This window comes from Rattus rattus, chromosome 2 (assembly GCF_011064425.1).
Source record: "Rattus rattus isolate New Zealand chromosome 2, Rrattus_CSIRO_v1, whole genome shotgun sequence".
Lineage (NCBI taxonomy): Eukaryota > Metazoa > Chordata > Mammalia > Rodentia > Muridae > Rattus > Rattus rattus.
Genome location: NC_046155.1, coordinates 34897427 through 34913613, shown reverse-complemented (window position 1 = coordinate 34913613; position 16187 = coordinate 34897427). Strand labels below are relative to the sequence as shown.

At 40.2% G+C, this 16187-nt stretch overlaps 1 protein-coding gene across 2 annotated transcripts in view; it reads left to right on the top strand.

The window, feature by feature from the left end:
- Positions 1–16187, top strand: part of Tbc1d12 (TBC1 domain family member 12) — a 78045-nt gene that overhangs the window by 33245 nt on the left and 28613 nt on the right. For both annotated transcript variants that reach the window (XM_032891832.1, XM_032891831.1), the window contains exon 3: positions 2004–2119. In XM_032891832.1, the coding sequence (XP_032747723.1) occupies positions 2004–2119 (116 nt within the window). The remainder of the gene's footprint in view (positions 1–2003; positions 2120–16187) is intronic.

Here is a 16187-nt window from a genome sequence, read left to right as displayed (position 1 = left end):
GGTGATTTACCAATCTGTAACTTCAGTTCTACCAAGCCCTGTGTCCCCTCCTGGCTTCTATAGGCATTGCAAGCACATGGTGAGAGCAAATGCAGGCAAAACACCAAGACACATTATTTATTAAAAAACAAACTTTAGACAAACAGACCAAATTTTGCCTGGCATGGTGACATATGCTTTTAAAATCCCAGTATCTGGCTACATAGTAAGAACTTGTCAAAAGTGTGTGTGTGTGTGTGTGTGTGTGTGTGTGTGTGTGTGTGTGTGTGTGTGTGTAGAGAGAGAGAGAGAGGAGGGAGGGAGGGGTACATGCAGGTGGAGAGAGGGAAAGAGAGAGGGAGGAAAGAGGCGTGGGGAGAGGAGAGATAAAAGAGAAGAGAGGAAAGAGAATAATTGTCTTTTATCAGCACCATATATTAAATAGTTATATTTTTTTTGTTAGTCAGAATCTTATTCTGATTTGCCTGGGACCTCACAGAAACTTGCCTTTACTTCCTAAGTGCTGGGATTACACACATGCACCACCATGCCCAGCTGCTATGTCACTTTTAAAATGTACATTATGTACATGTGTGCACATGTGTACACATGCTTGTCTCTGGATCTGCGGGTCTTTGTGTATGTATTTGCACAAATGTTCATAGCATACATGTTTCAGTCCCAAAACAACTTGATGGCGTCTGTTTCCTCTGTCTATCATGTTTTTCTCCATCTCTCTAGTCCTGCTATAGCACTTTTTACAGTTTCAGTTCCCATCTGAAAATTTCAAGTTGATCATTATCTCCTTAAATACAGTAAGCTCATATTTTAAATTATCATGATTCAATAGAGAAAAGTGCTTTGAGTTAGAAAATACGTAATAATCATGTAAAAAGATTATAGGCTACGGTAGCTAAGTACCAGTGAATGAAACTTCTGAACCCCTTACATACGTTTAACTTTCTTCATGTAAATTAATGTTTTTTGTAATTGCTAGGAAACTTTGAAAAGTTCTGTGTGCGCGTGTGCGTGTGTGTGTGTGTGCCTCTGTGTGTGTGTGTGTGTGTGTGTGTGTGTGTGTGTGTGTGCGCGTGCTCCTGCAGGTGCTGTAGAGGTTGTCAGAACCAGTGGGGCTAGAGTTGCAGGTGGCTGTTCACCATGGGTGCTGTATCTGGGCTTTTACATTCTGCAAGAGCAGCAAGTGCTTTTAACTGTTGAGCAATATCTCCAGGCTTTTCCTAACAAAGGGGAAAAACATACGAATCACAGAAATTATAACTGAGTGAACTTATTACTGATTTTTTGCCAATTTCTAGGAATGGATTTTATAAAATTGTACATATTTCTTTAAAAATGCTCAAATAGAGAAATTTAAATGATTCGCCAAAGAATATATTAACATTGTATCTCTTAATAGACCATCAGATTCAGTAAATTAAAGGAACATTATGAAAAGTTTTAATTTAGTAAATGCATTTTATACTATAATTTTCTATATCATGTATTAGTAACTTGATTAAAATTAAAGAGGTATGTAAGGTCAGACTTCCTTCTCTTGAAGTGTCTATATGTGTGGTAGTTAGCGTCACAAAAGCCTGAAGTCTAAAACCCCCATTACATTAGACCCTTGGTGTCCTCTTTAGAGAGCTCTTTTGGGGCACTGCACCTGGGTTCTCTGTGTCCTGTCTCATTTCCGTCACTCAGCTAGGGTGTAGGAAGTAAGTCTGTCTGCTTGTAGATCAGTCAAAGCGTAGGTACCTGGTACTACTGAGGGCAGTGAGACAACGGCCCTAAGACTGTCCCCAGTTCATCTACAGAGTGTTTCTGTCCTCCTTCTCCTAACACAGTCTAGTGGTTTTTTTATATAGTGTTAATTCATAATTTAAGCTCTCCTAGGAAATAAAAAGGGATTTTGTTTTCTTTGTATTTTAGATCCCATACAATACCCTTAATAACACAGGTTTAATAATACATAGTGAAAATTAGGAAAATCGCTATATAAATTATGTCCTTATTTGCCCTAGGAGTATGAAGCGCGGACAGGGAGGACCTGTAAAGTACCGCCTCAGTCTTCAAGACGTAAGAATTTTGAGTTTGAGCCACTTTCTACCACTGCCCTGATTCTTGAGGACCGACCATCGTAAGTATTTAGTGACCTATAGGTGCATTATTTTCCTGAAACTTAGATTTAATTGTTTTTGCTATTTCACTTAAAATAGAGCTTAAATACAGGATGAGATTTATTTGTTTTGTTTGAGATAGAATCTCATTTAACCCAGGCTGGCCTCAAACCCAGTATCTTCCTGCTGTTCCTCCCAGTGTTGGAATGATAGTTACGCTTAGTCATGTAGCCTAAAACAAAAAGGAAAAGCACTGATGGGCAGGCTTTCTCTGTACAGTCTCACTGTGTAGCTCTGGCTGTCCTGGAGCTCAGTGTGTAGACCATGTTGGTCTCAAACTCACAGAGATTTGCCTTCCTCTGCCTCCTGAGTGCTGCAATTAAAGGTGTGCACTACCACACCCAGTCATCATAAAATATAATCTTTATTCTTTCCAGGATTGATGATGTGCATCTTATCCAGGAGCCTGAGGCAGGAGCATCAGTTGGAAACACAAATTTGTGGTCAGACTGGAAGATACATACATGCATACATACACAGATATGCAGAGGCGTGCGCGCGCGCTCACACACACACACACACACACACACACACACACACACAGAGATTTTAATCTTAGACCTGTACCACCGCCACTAAAAACGGCACTTTTTTTTTTTATTTCAACACAGTGTTCTTTAATTGATGGCAAGTATCATTTAGGAGAATTATTTTGGTTTTGATGTTTAATATGTATTTAAGGCATACATGCGTTAAGAATCTATTCCTGGGCTGGAGAGATGGCTTAGTGGTTAAGAGCACTGATGGCTGTTATTTGAGAGGACCCAGGTTGAATACCCAGCACCCACATGGCAGCTCAGAATCATCTGTAACTAGTTCTAGGCCTAGCCTCTGTGGGCACCAAGCATGTACACAGGAGCATATGCAGTTAAAATACCCATGAATGACACAATAATATAATTTTTAAAAACTAGGGGTTGAGCTACATTTAGGAATAGAATTCTTCTTTAGAATGTTCAAGGCCCTGGGTTCAATCCCCAGCAAGAATCTGTTGTCTAGTGGCAGAAACCATGTTAAGTCCTCCCATCTCTGACTATTTTGTCTACAGTGCTGCTATTATTCCGAATAATGTCTGACTGTTTTTTTTTTTTTTTCAGAAAAAAATACACACTTACTAAAACAATACTATTTGTTTCTTAATCTCTTTTCCTCTCTCTGAGACTCCTGGGTATGTTTTTGTGGTTGATAATTTTTTTTCCCTTTTCCCTGGTATCTGGCCATTTTGCTGGTTTGCATTTGTTACTTTGTTGACCATAGAGAATCTGAAGTTAAACAAAAGTAAAGTATTTTGTAGAGGCTTTCAAAGAAGAAGAAGAGGGGCTGGACTTACAAGAACACTTAAGACTAAAAATTGTGGCCCTCAAACAACTTTTTTTCCCCTTCGTTAAGGTTTTATTACTGTGAAGAGTCACCATAACCATGGTAACCCCTATAAAGAAAATCATTTAACTGGGGTGGGCTTACACTTAAGAGTTTAATCTATTATCCTCATGGCCAGAAACATGGCATCCTGCAGGCAGACACGGTGCTGGAGAGCTGGGTTTTCTACATCTAGATCAAAGGCAGCAGAGGAGAGCCCTCAAACAGCTTTTTAATTGGATAGATTTGTGTTTAAGAATGACCTGTATGTGACATATGGTTACTTATTGATCTCCATAGTTGATGGACTGATCCATTTGTCTAGGTGGATGTCTTTCCTCCCTCCACATGTATTAAAGGGTTCCTGAAGGAATTGCCACTGGCAAGAAAGCAGATTGTAGAGGGAGAGATGAGAAAGAAAACTCAGGCCGGTGCCATTTTTGTGGGCCAAGACCTCCAGAGACTGACCCTCTGGTTTATTTTCCTTATATATTTAAACATCAGAATGAATTCTGTTGGCTGATAAACAGAGCTCAGGTCTAGGGCCTAGAGACAGATTTGTGATAAGCCTAAGAGTAAATCCTACCAGAGGATGCAAAATACACCTGGCCTCTTTCACAGGGACGAGTTCTCTTCACTCGAGGGCTAAAGCTCAGGATTAGGACAGAGCTCAGGATACTGGGGGATTCCAGAAGGCTGGCTCACAGGAGAGCAAAGAGAGTTTTCAGTCCGGCATTCTAGGAGACTAGGTGTTATTCATTTCCTTCCACTGAAGAAAATAGGCCCACACGATTCAGAGTCCTGGTTTCCCCAGTGCTTATTCTAAGCTGTGCTTTCTACACACGTCTTTCCTAAGGCAGTGAGCTTGGTTGAAGAGGATGTCCATCCCTGATAGAGGAAGACAAGTGTTTGTTTAAGCAGTCATACTCCCCTGCTAGAATCTCCAAATACATTCTCAATTTAGTAAGTTTACTCTCAATAATTTTTCCCGGGTTGGGGATTTAGCTCAGTGGTAGAGCGCTTGCCTAGCATGCGCAAGGCCCTGGGTTCGGTCCCCAGCTCCGGAAAAAAAAATAATAATAATAATTTTTCCCATTGATCTTTTTAAAAGCATTTTAAGAACCTGATAATGGGAGCTGGGAGGACTGACTCAGAACTGTTGTTCCCACACTTGGACAGCTGAGGCAAAAGCATCGCCAGGAGTTCGAGACCAGCCTATTCTAGGTAGTGAGATTTGTGCCGATCCGGAGTATGCGTGAACTTCATCCTCCCTCTCTCTCTCCAGTCCCTATAACCAATAATGAGACCGTGTAAAAGTTTCATTCCAGACTTCCAGGCATAAAAATGAACCAGGCCAATTCCAAGATTGCAGGAAAGCAAGAATGCTTAGATAAGCAAGGAAAGAATATTTGCTTGAAGATCTTTAGGTAGACTCCTAGCTTGATAGGTAACTTGAGTTTTCAACCTAAGCTTCTAAAATTCATTTAAAACAACATATATTTTACTAAGAATATAAATTTTTTCTCACAAGAAGCTTATACAGTATTTGGAACAAATCCTTTACACCTTGGTCTTTTATGTTACACATTCCTTTCCATCGTGCTTTGTTACCTCTGTTCGTGGTAGTGTCCTCGCCGCACTGCAGCCTCCTTATCTGTACCTCTCTCATTTCCATTCTTTTAAGTGCCAGGATATATCTTTATATCCAGTCTTTGTTGACATCCTCATTCTTCCAGTGATAACTACTTCTTTAAAAAAATTTCCCCTTATTTATTTATTTTACTTTATGTGTGTGAGTGTTTTGCCTGCGTGTGTGGCTGGGGCCTCCTGAGGCCTGGAGAAGGGATGGAGCCCCCTGAACTGGGGTTATAGTTCTGCAGTGCTCTCAACCTCTGAGCCCTCTCCAGCCTGTGTCTGCTTCTTAATCCTTCATGACAGCCTGCACAGACTTCTTGAAATAATGAGTTGAAATTGGCTTGAAATAATACTCTATACATTGTAATTATGTATGATCTCAGCCTACTGAAATTGTATAAGCACCTGAAAAAGGGCTTTTCTTGTTTTCATTCTACTGATGTAAAATTAATATAGTAATTTACTAGAATAAGTATTGGAGCCTTTCATCCCATCTATCTGTTCATCTGTAACCTAGAGATTAAATGTGATCTCTGTTCTATTCAACTCTGAGTTGCTATAATGCATTCTCCTTAAATTTGAATGAGGCTGTTTTAGAAGGGAAATGATTTATGTGACTTTATTATTCTCATTTAAACCAATTGTATCTTTAAAAGGTGTTGGAATATGGGAATGCTTACTTACTCATTGCTTATCTCTACATCAGTGAGTTGAAAATAGAGGTAGAGAACTGAGGTAAATGAAAGTTTAGTGTTATGAAGGGTAAGCCAGATGGTGATCCCTGGGTACAACCTGAGTACCAACTGGAACACCTACCCTTTCTCTCCCAGAGCACCTGCTGTCAGGTACCATCTATCCAGCCAGAGGCTGAGAAGCTGGAGCAGAAGCCTTAGTAATTTTGTAGTTTGTTTTTCTGTTTGTGGATGCAGACAGGTTCAAGTTAGCATGTTTTTATTTTGAAACAAAGTCTCACTATATAACACAGGCTGGCCTAAACTCACTATGTAGACTGGACTGGCCTCAAGCTGACAGAGATCCACATGCCTCTGCGTCCTGAGCACTGGCTTACTTTTGAATTCAGCTGACTGGTAGTCATATTTTTCTTAGCTGTGAGATACCATCTATGAGAGCACTCATCTGAGAAGAGGGAACCTCAACTAAAGAATTATCAATAGCAGACTGGCTTGTACGCATGTCTGTGAGGTATTGTCTTAGTTAGTAATTACTGTAGGAGGGCCCAGCCCCCCATGGGCAGTGCATAAGAAAGCAGGCTGAGCATTTTAGAGAGGAAGTAAACCCTTTCCCTTCTAAAGTGCTTTTGGTCAGGGATGATCCCAGCAACAAGAACACAAACTCAAACATTGTTGTATCTTGTGGTTCCCAGCACCCATATCAGATGGCTACAGCTGCCTGTAACTCTAGTGCAGAGAATCTGATGCCCTCTGGCTTTGGTGGGCATCTGCCTACTCAGTATTCACATAAACTCACAGAGGTACACATACAGACATATCAAAATAAATGTTACAAAGAAGAAGCAGTAATTCCTCTTCACCCTGGAATTGATTTTGGAACTTCCTCCTGCATAAACAGAAGGGATGATGTGAGGGTTTTCTTTTCTGGAGAAAACCTGTGATTGGCTCCCTTTTTTCCCCTCTTGCTTCCATAATTTTAGATGCATCTGGAGGCACTGAGTGCATAGATTACTTTTTACACTGCATAGGTTTTATGGATGATGTTTTTCTTTGCAGATGGAGCAAGGATACATCATCTAATCATCTGAAATCTCCTTTAGAACATTTCAAATATGGTTCACATGCAAATACAAAAGAATTCATCCTTTTGTTTATTTTGGGTCTGCCTGTTCCTCAACTAATCTAACTAAAAATCAAGAGATCAAAACAACCTTAAGGATCATGTATCCAGATAAACGAATATGTTGCTGTGTTTCTTCATTCTTTGAAAACAAAACAAGCAGCAAAAACAACAAAAAAAATCCCAAAAACCTGATACTATGTTAGTCAAGGTTCTCTAGAGTCACAGAAATTATGGAATGTCTCTCTATATTAATTTATTGTAATGACTTAGTCTGCAGTCCAACTAACCCAACAATGGGCAGCTGTGAATGGGAAGTCCAAGAATCTAGTAGTCCCATGAGGCCAGGCGTCTCAGCTGGTCTTCTGTGTAAGCTGGAATCCTGAAGAAGTAGGTTGCAACAGGTGTGCTGGCAAGTAAGTGCAAGTGGATGAAGAATCAACACTTCCTTTTTCCGTTATCCTTATGCAGGCCTCCAGCAGATTAAAGGAACGTGCTGAATTTGGAACTTACTCTGTCCCAGGCTAGCCTTAAGCTCAGAGTTATGCTTGCCTCTGTCTCCTAGGATTAAGGCATGTTCTACCTTGCCTGAGTCTAAACTTTTCATGGCCACCATGCCTCAAGATCTTCATACCAAGATCTGGGTTAGAAGCTTGTGTCTTCCAGCCTCTAGATCTGGAACACAAGTGTGTGCCCTCCATTTCTGGATTGCAGTTCATTCCAGATATCATCAAGTTGACAACTAGGATTAGCTATCACAGATACTTACAATACTTTTTAAAATGTATCATTAGGTAGAATTGCTTCCATTTTTCTTCTAGCAACTTCTTTAAGAACTTCAAAAACAGTTTCTTTGAGACAAGGTCTCACTATATGGCTCAAGCTGATTTAGAAGTTGAAATATTTCTGCCTCAGTTCCTGAGTGCTGAGGCTGCATGTGCATCAGTACCAAACTGAATAACAGAGATTCTGAAAGGTGCTGGTGAAAGGTGCCCATGGTGCTGTGAGTGTAAATGGCCCCAGAGGCTCACTGTCTCAGTCACTGTTCTATTGCTATGCAGAGACACCACGACCAAGGCAGCTCTTTAAAAAGAAAGCTTTTGAACTGAACTGATACCACAGCTCTCTGTACTCAAATCCTGTGGGGGAGAGAGCTGAACTCCCAGAAGTGTGGACAATCCTGAGACCTCAGGACAGACCTCCACTGCTGCCCACTGCTGCCCACTGCTGCCCACTGCTGCCCACTGCTGCCCACTGTTGTCCACATTCCTGGCCCAAGAAGAAACTGCATAGTGCCTTTGGATACAGGAATGTAGGAGCAGTCAGCAACAGGAATTGGCTGGTTTCTGGCTGTGCCGGGAACTGAACTGAACCAGTCACATAGTTCTCCGCACCCAAATCCTGTGGGGGAGAGAGCTAGACCCTCAGAAGTGCTGACATTCCTGAGAACACAGAGGAGACGAATACTTTCTGCCCACATTCCTGACCCAAGAGGAAATCACCTAGTGCTGTCTGTGACCCTGGGCACAGGGAGCTAGGAACAGTCAGGGGCAGGACCCTTTGGGTTTCTGCCCACACCATGAATTCAAAGCCAGTCAACAGGAGCACCTACAAACCTGAGAGAAGAGCTCTCTGTTCCTAGAACCAGCTGAAAGAAAACAAGTCTATAGGAGTGCTGACACACAGGCTTACAGGAGGGCCAAGCCACTTTCAGAGTCAGCAAGACAAGCCAATACCAGAGACAATGTGATGACAAGAGGCAAGCATGCAGGAACTTAAGCAACAGAAACCAAGACTACTTGGCATCATCAGAGCCCAGTTCTCTTATCAAAGCAATACTGAATATCCAAATACACTGGAAAAGCAAGATTTGGACTTAAAAATCACATTTTAAGTCCATTTTAATCACATGATGATGCAGGACTTTAAGAAGGACATAAATACCCGTAAAGAAATAAAGGACAACACAAGTAAACAAATAGAAGCCCTTAAAGAGGAAACACAAAAATCCCTAAGAATCCCTTAAAGAATTACAGGACAAAACAACTAATCAGGGGAAGGAATTGGACAAAACCATCCAGGATTTAAAAATGGAATTAGAAACAATAAAGAAAGCACAAAGAGAGACAACCCTGGAGATAGAAAACCTAGGGAAGAGATCAGGAGTCATAGATGCAAGCATCACCAACAGAATACAAGAGATAGAAGAGAGAATATCAGGGGCAGAAGATACCATAGAAAACATCAACACAACCATCAAAGATAATGTAAAATGCAAAAGCTCCTAGCACAAAACATCCAGGAAATCCAGGACACAATGAGAAAATCAAACCTAAGGATAATAGGCATAGAAGAGAGTGAAGACTCCCAACTTAAAGGGCCAGAAAATATATTCAACAAAATTATAGAAGAAAACTTCCCTAACTTAAAGAAAGAGATGCCCATAAACATACAAAAAGCCTACAGAACTCCAAATAGATTGGACCAGAAAAGAAATTCCTCCTATCACATAATAGTCAAAACACCATATGTACAAAACAAAGAAAGAATATTAAAAGCAGTAAGGGAAAAAGGTCAAGTAACATATAAAGGTAGACCTATCAGAATTACACCAGACTTCTCACCAGAGACTATGAAAGCCAGAAGATCCTGAGCAGATGTCATACAGACGATACATGCCAGCCCAGGTTACTATATCCAGCAAAACTCAATTAACATAGATGAAGAAACCAAGATATTCCATGACAAAACCAAATTTACACAATATCTTTCTACAAATCAGCCCTACAAAGGATAGTAGATGGAAAAGTCCAACACAAAGAAGGAAACTACAACCTAGAAAAAGCAAGAAAGTAATCTCCTTGCAATGAAACCAAAAGAACAGAGACATACAAACATAATTCTACCTTTAACAACAAAAATAACAATTGCTATTCCTTAATATCTCTTATCAATGGACTCAATTCCCCAATAAAAAGACATAGACTAACAGACTGGATTCTTAAAGAGAACCCAGCATTTTGCTGCCTACAGGAAACACACCTTAGAGAAAAATACAGACACTACCTGAGATTAAAAGGCAGGAAAACAACTTTCCAAGCAAATGATCCAAAGAAACAAGCTGGGGTAGCCATTCTAATAATCAAATAAAATCGATTTTCAACCAACAGTTATCAAAAAATATAAGGAAGGACACTTCATGTTCATCAAAGGAAAAATCTGCCAAGATGAACTCTCAATCTTAAATATCTATGCTCCAAATGCAAAGACACCTACATTCATAAAAGGAAACTTACTAAAGGTCAAAGTACACATTGCATCTCACACAATAATGGTAGGAGACTTGAACACCCCACTCTCATCATCTGGACAGATCATGGAAACAGAAATTAAACAGAGACATAGAGAAACTAACAGAAGTTTTGAACCAAATGACCTTAACAGATACTTATAGAACATTTCATCCTTAAACAAAAGGGTATACCCTCTTCTCAGCACCTCATGGAACCTTCACAAAAATTGAGCATATAATCAGTCACAAAACAGGCCTCAACAGATACAAGAAGATTGAAATAATCCCATGCATCTTATCACATCACCACGGAATAAGACTGGTCTTCAATAACAAAAACAATAGAAAGCCCATGTATACATGGAAGTTGAACAACACTCTACTCGATGATAACTTGGTCAGGGAAGAAATAAAGAAAGACATTAAAGACATTTTAGAATTTAATGAAAATGAGGGCACAACATACCCAAACTTATGGGACACAATGAAAGCTGTGCTAAGAGGAAAACTCATAGCTTTGAGTGGCTCTAAAAAGAAACAGGAGAGAAGATACATCAGCAGCTTGACAGCACACCTAAAAGCTCTAGAACAAAAAGAAGCAAATATACCCAAGAGGAGTAGAAGGCAGGAAATAATCAAACACAGGGATGAAATGAACTAAGTAGAAACAAAAAGGACTATACAAAGAATCAACAAAACTAGGAGCTGATTCTTTGAGAAAACCAACAAGATTGATAAACCCTTAGCCAGACTAACCAGAGGGCACAGAGAGTGTGTCCAAATTAACAAAATCAGAAATGAAAAGGGAGACATAACAACAGGATCTGAGGAAATTCAAAAGTTATCAGATCCTACTACAAAAGCCTATATTTCAACAAAACTGGAAAATCTCAAGGAAATGGACAATTTTCTAGACAGATACCAGGTACCAAAGTTAAATCAGGATCAGATAAACCATCTAAACAAGCCCATAACTCCTAAAGAAATAGAAGCAATTATTAAAAGTCTCCCAAGCAAAAAGAGCCCAGGATCAGATGGGTTCAGTGCAGAATTTTATCAGACCTTTCAGAAAAGACCTCATAGCAATAATGTCCAAACTATTCCATAAAATAGAAACAGACTGAGCACTACCAAATTCCTTCTATGAAGCAACAAATACACACATACCTAAACCACACAAAGACCCAACAATGAAAGAGAACTTCAGACCAATTTCCCTTATGAATATTGATGCAAAAATATTCAATAAAATTCTTGCAAACTGAATTCAAGAACACATAAAAAACAATCATCCTTCATGATCAAGTAGGCTTCATTCCAGGGATGCAGAAATGGTTCAATATACCAAAATGCATCAACCTAATCCACTATATAAGCAAACTCAAAGAAAAAAACAACATGATAATTTCATTAGATGCAGAGAAAGCATTTGACAAAATTCAACACCCCTTCATGATAAAAGTCCTGGAAAGATCAGGAATTCAAGGCCCATACATAAACATAGTAAAAGCAATATACAGCAAACTAGTAGCTAACATTAAACTAAATGGAGAGAAACTTGTAGTAATCCTACTAGAATCAGGGACTAGACAAGGCTGCCCACTTTCTCCCTACTTATTCAATATAGTACTCGAAGTCCTAGCCAGAACAATCAGACAACAAAAGGAAGTCAAAGGGATACACATTGGAAAGGAAGAGGTCAAAATCTCACTATTTGCAGATGATATGATACTATACTTTAGTGACCCCAAAAGTTCCACCAGAGAATTACTAAGCCTGATAAACAACTTCAGCAAAGTGTCAGAGTATAAAAGTAACTCAAACAAATCAGTAGTCTTCCTCTCCTTAAAGGATAAACAGGCTGAGAAAGAAATTAGGGAAATGACACCCTTCACAATAGTCCCAAATAATATAAAATACCTCGGTGTGACTCTAACCAAGCAAATCAAAGATCTGTATGACAAGAACTTCAAGACTCTGAAGAAAGAAATTGAGGAAGATCTCAGAAGTCGGAAAGACCTCCCATGCTTCTGGATTGGCAGGATTAATATAGTCAAAATGGCCATTTTGCCAAAAGCAATCTACAGAATTAATCCAATCCCCATCAAAATACCAATCCAATTCTTCAGAAAGTTAGACAGAACAATTTCCAAATTCATCTGGAATAACAAAAAACCCAGAACAGTTAAAACTATCCTCAACAATAAAAGGACTTCTGGGTGAATCACTATCCCTGAACTCAAGCAGTATTACAGAGCAATAGTGATAAAAACTGCATGGTATTGGTACAGACAGAGACAGACAGATAGACCAGTGGAATAGAATTGAAGACCCAGAAATGAACCCACACACCTATTGTCACTTGATTTTTGACAAAGGAGCCAAAACCATCCAATAGAAAAAAGATAGCATTTTCAGCAAATGGTGCGGGTTCAACTGGAGGTCAGCATGTAGAGGAATGCAGGTCGATCCATGCTTATCACCCTGTATAAAGCTTAAGTCCAAGTGGATGAAGGACCTCCACATCAAACCAGATACACTCAAACTAATAGAAGAAAAAGTGGGGAAGCATCTCGAACACTTGGGCACTGGAGATAATTTCCTGAACAAAACACCATTGGCTTATGCTCTAAGATCAAGATTCGATAAATGGGATCTCATAAAACTGCAAAGCTTCTTTAAGGCAAAGGACACTGTTGTTAGGACAAAACGGCAACCAACAGATTGGGAAAAGATCTTTACCAATCCTACAACAGATAGGCCTTATATCCAAAATATACAAAGAACTCAAGAAGTTAGACCACATGGAGACAAATAACCCTATTAAAAAATGGGGTTCAGAGCTAAACAAAGAATTCACAGCTGAGGAATGCCGAATGGCTGAGAAACACCTAAAGAAATGTTCAACATCTTTAGTCATAAGAGAAATGCAAATCAAAACAACCCTGAGATTTCACCTCACACCACTGAGAATGGCTAAGATCAAAAACTCAGGTGACAGCAAATGCTGGCAAGGATGTGGAGAAAGAGGAACACTTCCCCATTGTTGGTGGGATTGCAGACTGGTACAACCATTCTGGAAATCAGTCTGGAGGTTCCTCAGAAAATTGGACATTGCACTGCCTGAGGACCCAGCTATACCTCTGGGCATATTCTGAAAAACTGCCCTAACATATAACAAAGACACATGCTCCACTGTGTTCATAGCAGTCTTATTCATAATAGCCAGAAGGTGGAAAGAACCCAGATGCCTTTCAACAGAGGAATGGATACAGAAAATGTGGTACATCTACACAACGGAGTACTACTCAGCTATCAAAAACAATGACTTCATGAAATTCATAGGCAAATGGATTGAAGTAGAAAATATCCTGAGTGAGGTAACCCAATCACAGAAAAACACACATGGTGTGCACTCACTGACAAGTGGCTATTCGCCTAAAAGCTTGAATTACCCAAGATACAATCTACAGACCACATGAAGCTCAAGAAGAAGGATTACCAAAGTGCGAATGTTTCACTCGTTCTTAAAAGGGGAAACAAAAATATTCATAGGAGGGGATATGGAAACAAAGTTTGGAGCAGAGACTGAAGGAAAGGCCATTCAGAGCCTGTCCCACATGTGTCCCATATATATATGTGTTTATATATATGTGTGTGTGTGTGTGTGTATCGCCACCAAAATTAGATACAGTTGATGAAGGTAAGAAGTGCATGCTGACAGGAACCGGATATAGATGTCTCCTGAGAGACACAGTCAGAACATGTCAAATACACAGGCGGATGCTCACAGCTAACCATTGAACTGAGAATGGGATCCCCATTGGAGAAGTTAGAGAAAGGACTGAAAGAGTTGAAAGGGCCTGCAACTCCATAAGAACAACAATGCCAACCAACCAGAGATCCCAGGGACTAAACCACTACTCAGAGACTATACATGGACTGACCCAGGGCTCCAGTTGCACATGTAGCAGAGGATGGCCTTGTTGGGCACCAAAGGAAAGAGAAGTCCTTTGGTCCTGCCAAGGTTGGATCCCCAGTGTAGGGGAATGTCAGGGGTGAGGGCAGGATGTGGGGAGTGGATGAGGAGGGAAACACCTGTATAGAAGGGGGGAGGGGATGGGGGCTTATGGACAGAACACTGGGAAAGTGAATAACATTTGAAATGTAAATAAAAAATATATCCAATAAAAGAAAAAACCAAAAAAAAATGGCTCAAAAAATCCCCAAAATTGAAAGCTTTTAATTGAGCCTTTGCTTGTCATTTCAGTCCATTTTTATCACGGTAAGAAGCATGGCAGCATGCAGGCAGGCATGGTACATGAGGGGACGCTGAGAGTTCTACATTCAGACCTGCAGCAGGAGGCCTTAGAAACCCAGAGCTCATTCCATGACACACTTCCTCCAACAAGGTCATGCCTACTCCACAAGGTTACACTTCCAAATCCCTCTCAAGTAGCATTTCTCCCTAATAACCAGGCATTCAAATATGAGCTTATAGGGGCCATTCTCATTCAAACCACCACTCATTGGTGGCCTTGTGGGAGAAAGTATGTCCCTGGGGGTATGACACCAGGCCTAGTCAGTCAGCCAGCCAGCCAGCCAGCCAGCCAGCCAGCCAGGCAGTCAGTCAGTCTCTCCTTCCTTCCCTTCCCTCCTCTTCCCTTCCTCCCCCTGCTTCTCTTGCCCTGGCCTTATGTATCAGGATATAGTCTCAGCTACTGCCTTAGTGTCATGTACATCACTGCCATGATGAGACTAGATTAACCCCTGAAACTAAGCCAGCTCCAATGAAATGCCTCTTTTTAAAAATAAGAGTTGCCTTGGTCATGGTGTCTCTTCACAGCCCAGAACACTAAGATAGTGACATGACAAAATACAGGTTTTAATATGTCATTTTTGAAGGCTACAAATATTCATACCATGCAGTACATTTATACATGCTTTTAGGTATGCATTAATAGTTTCTTGTAGTGAATTAATTGATTCTTGTAGTGAATACTTTAGAAAGGGTAATACTTTAGAAAGTGGCTCAGTGGTTAAGAGACACTGGAGTTGCATAGTTGTATAGTGGCTCTATTTTTCTATAGTCTGAAATCAATTGTTGGGGATTGACTTGATCCTCTTTTTGTTAAAAAAAAAGTCTCTAATTTTTAATTATGTGTATGCATGTGTGTCTGTATTTGGGTATGTGCTAATGAGGGCAGGTGCCCCTAGACTCCAGAAGAAGGTGTCCTATTCCCAGGAGCTGGAGTTATAGACAGTTATGAGCTGCTAGACATGGATGCTAGAATGAACTTGAACTTGAGCAAGAAGTATTCTTAATCACGAAGCCATTTTCTAGCCTTAACTTGTGCTTTTTGATCTGTTTGTTAGAGCAACTTCAGAATGGCTTTTAGTCTAGGCTGATTGAGGTAATGCCTTGCCAAGAACTTGGTACTTTGAAAATATGCTGGATGTTCTTTTTTGGTGATTCTTTCCTTGGCCATGATTTAATTACTCACCCAAGAGTTGTGAGGGGCATCTCTGTAGGAGTCTTCTGCTTATTCTAGCTTAGATCCCCCAACTCCTGTCTACTGAACCCAGAAACATCGGAGGATTTCTAGCTTCATTTTATGTATTCCCTTTACTGCTGAGACCTGGTAACTCCAGACAATAACACCAGAAATTTCCTCATAAAGACCACTGTCCTTTACTACTGGTCGTGCATTGCCTGAGAGCTGCTGTTTAGTGTATCTTCTAACTGTATAAGACAAGAGGGTAAACTTTTCCATATGGCCTAAACAGAAGTCTTAGACTTAATTCCTCCTTGCTACAACATACTGGAATAATCTGGTTAACTTGAAAAGAGGACAGGTGCTGGAACATGGAATTTGAATATCAGTCACAAACCTTCTTTACTGTTATTGTGTGTGTACTGCATGTACTCT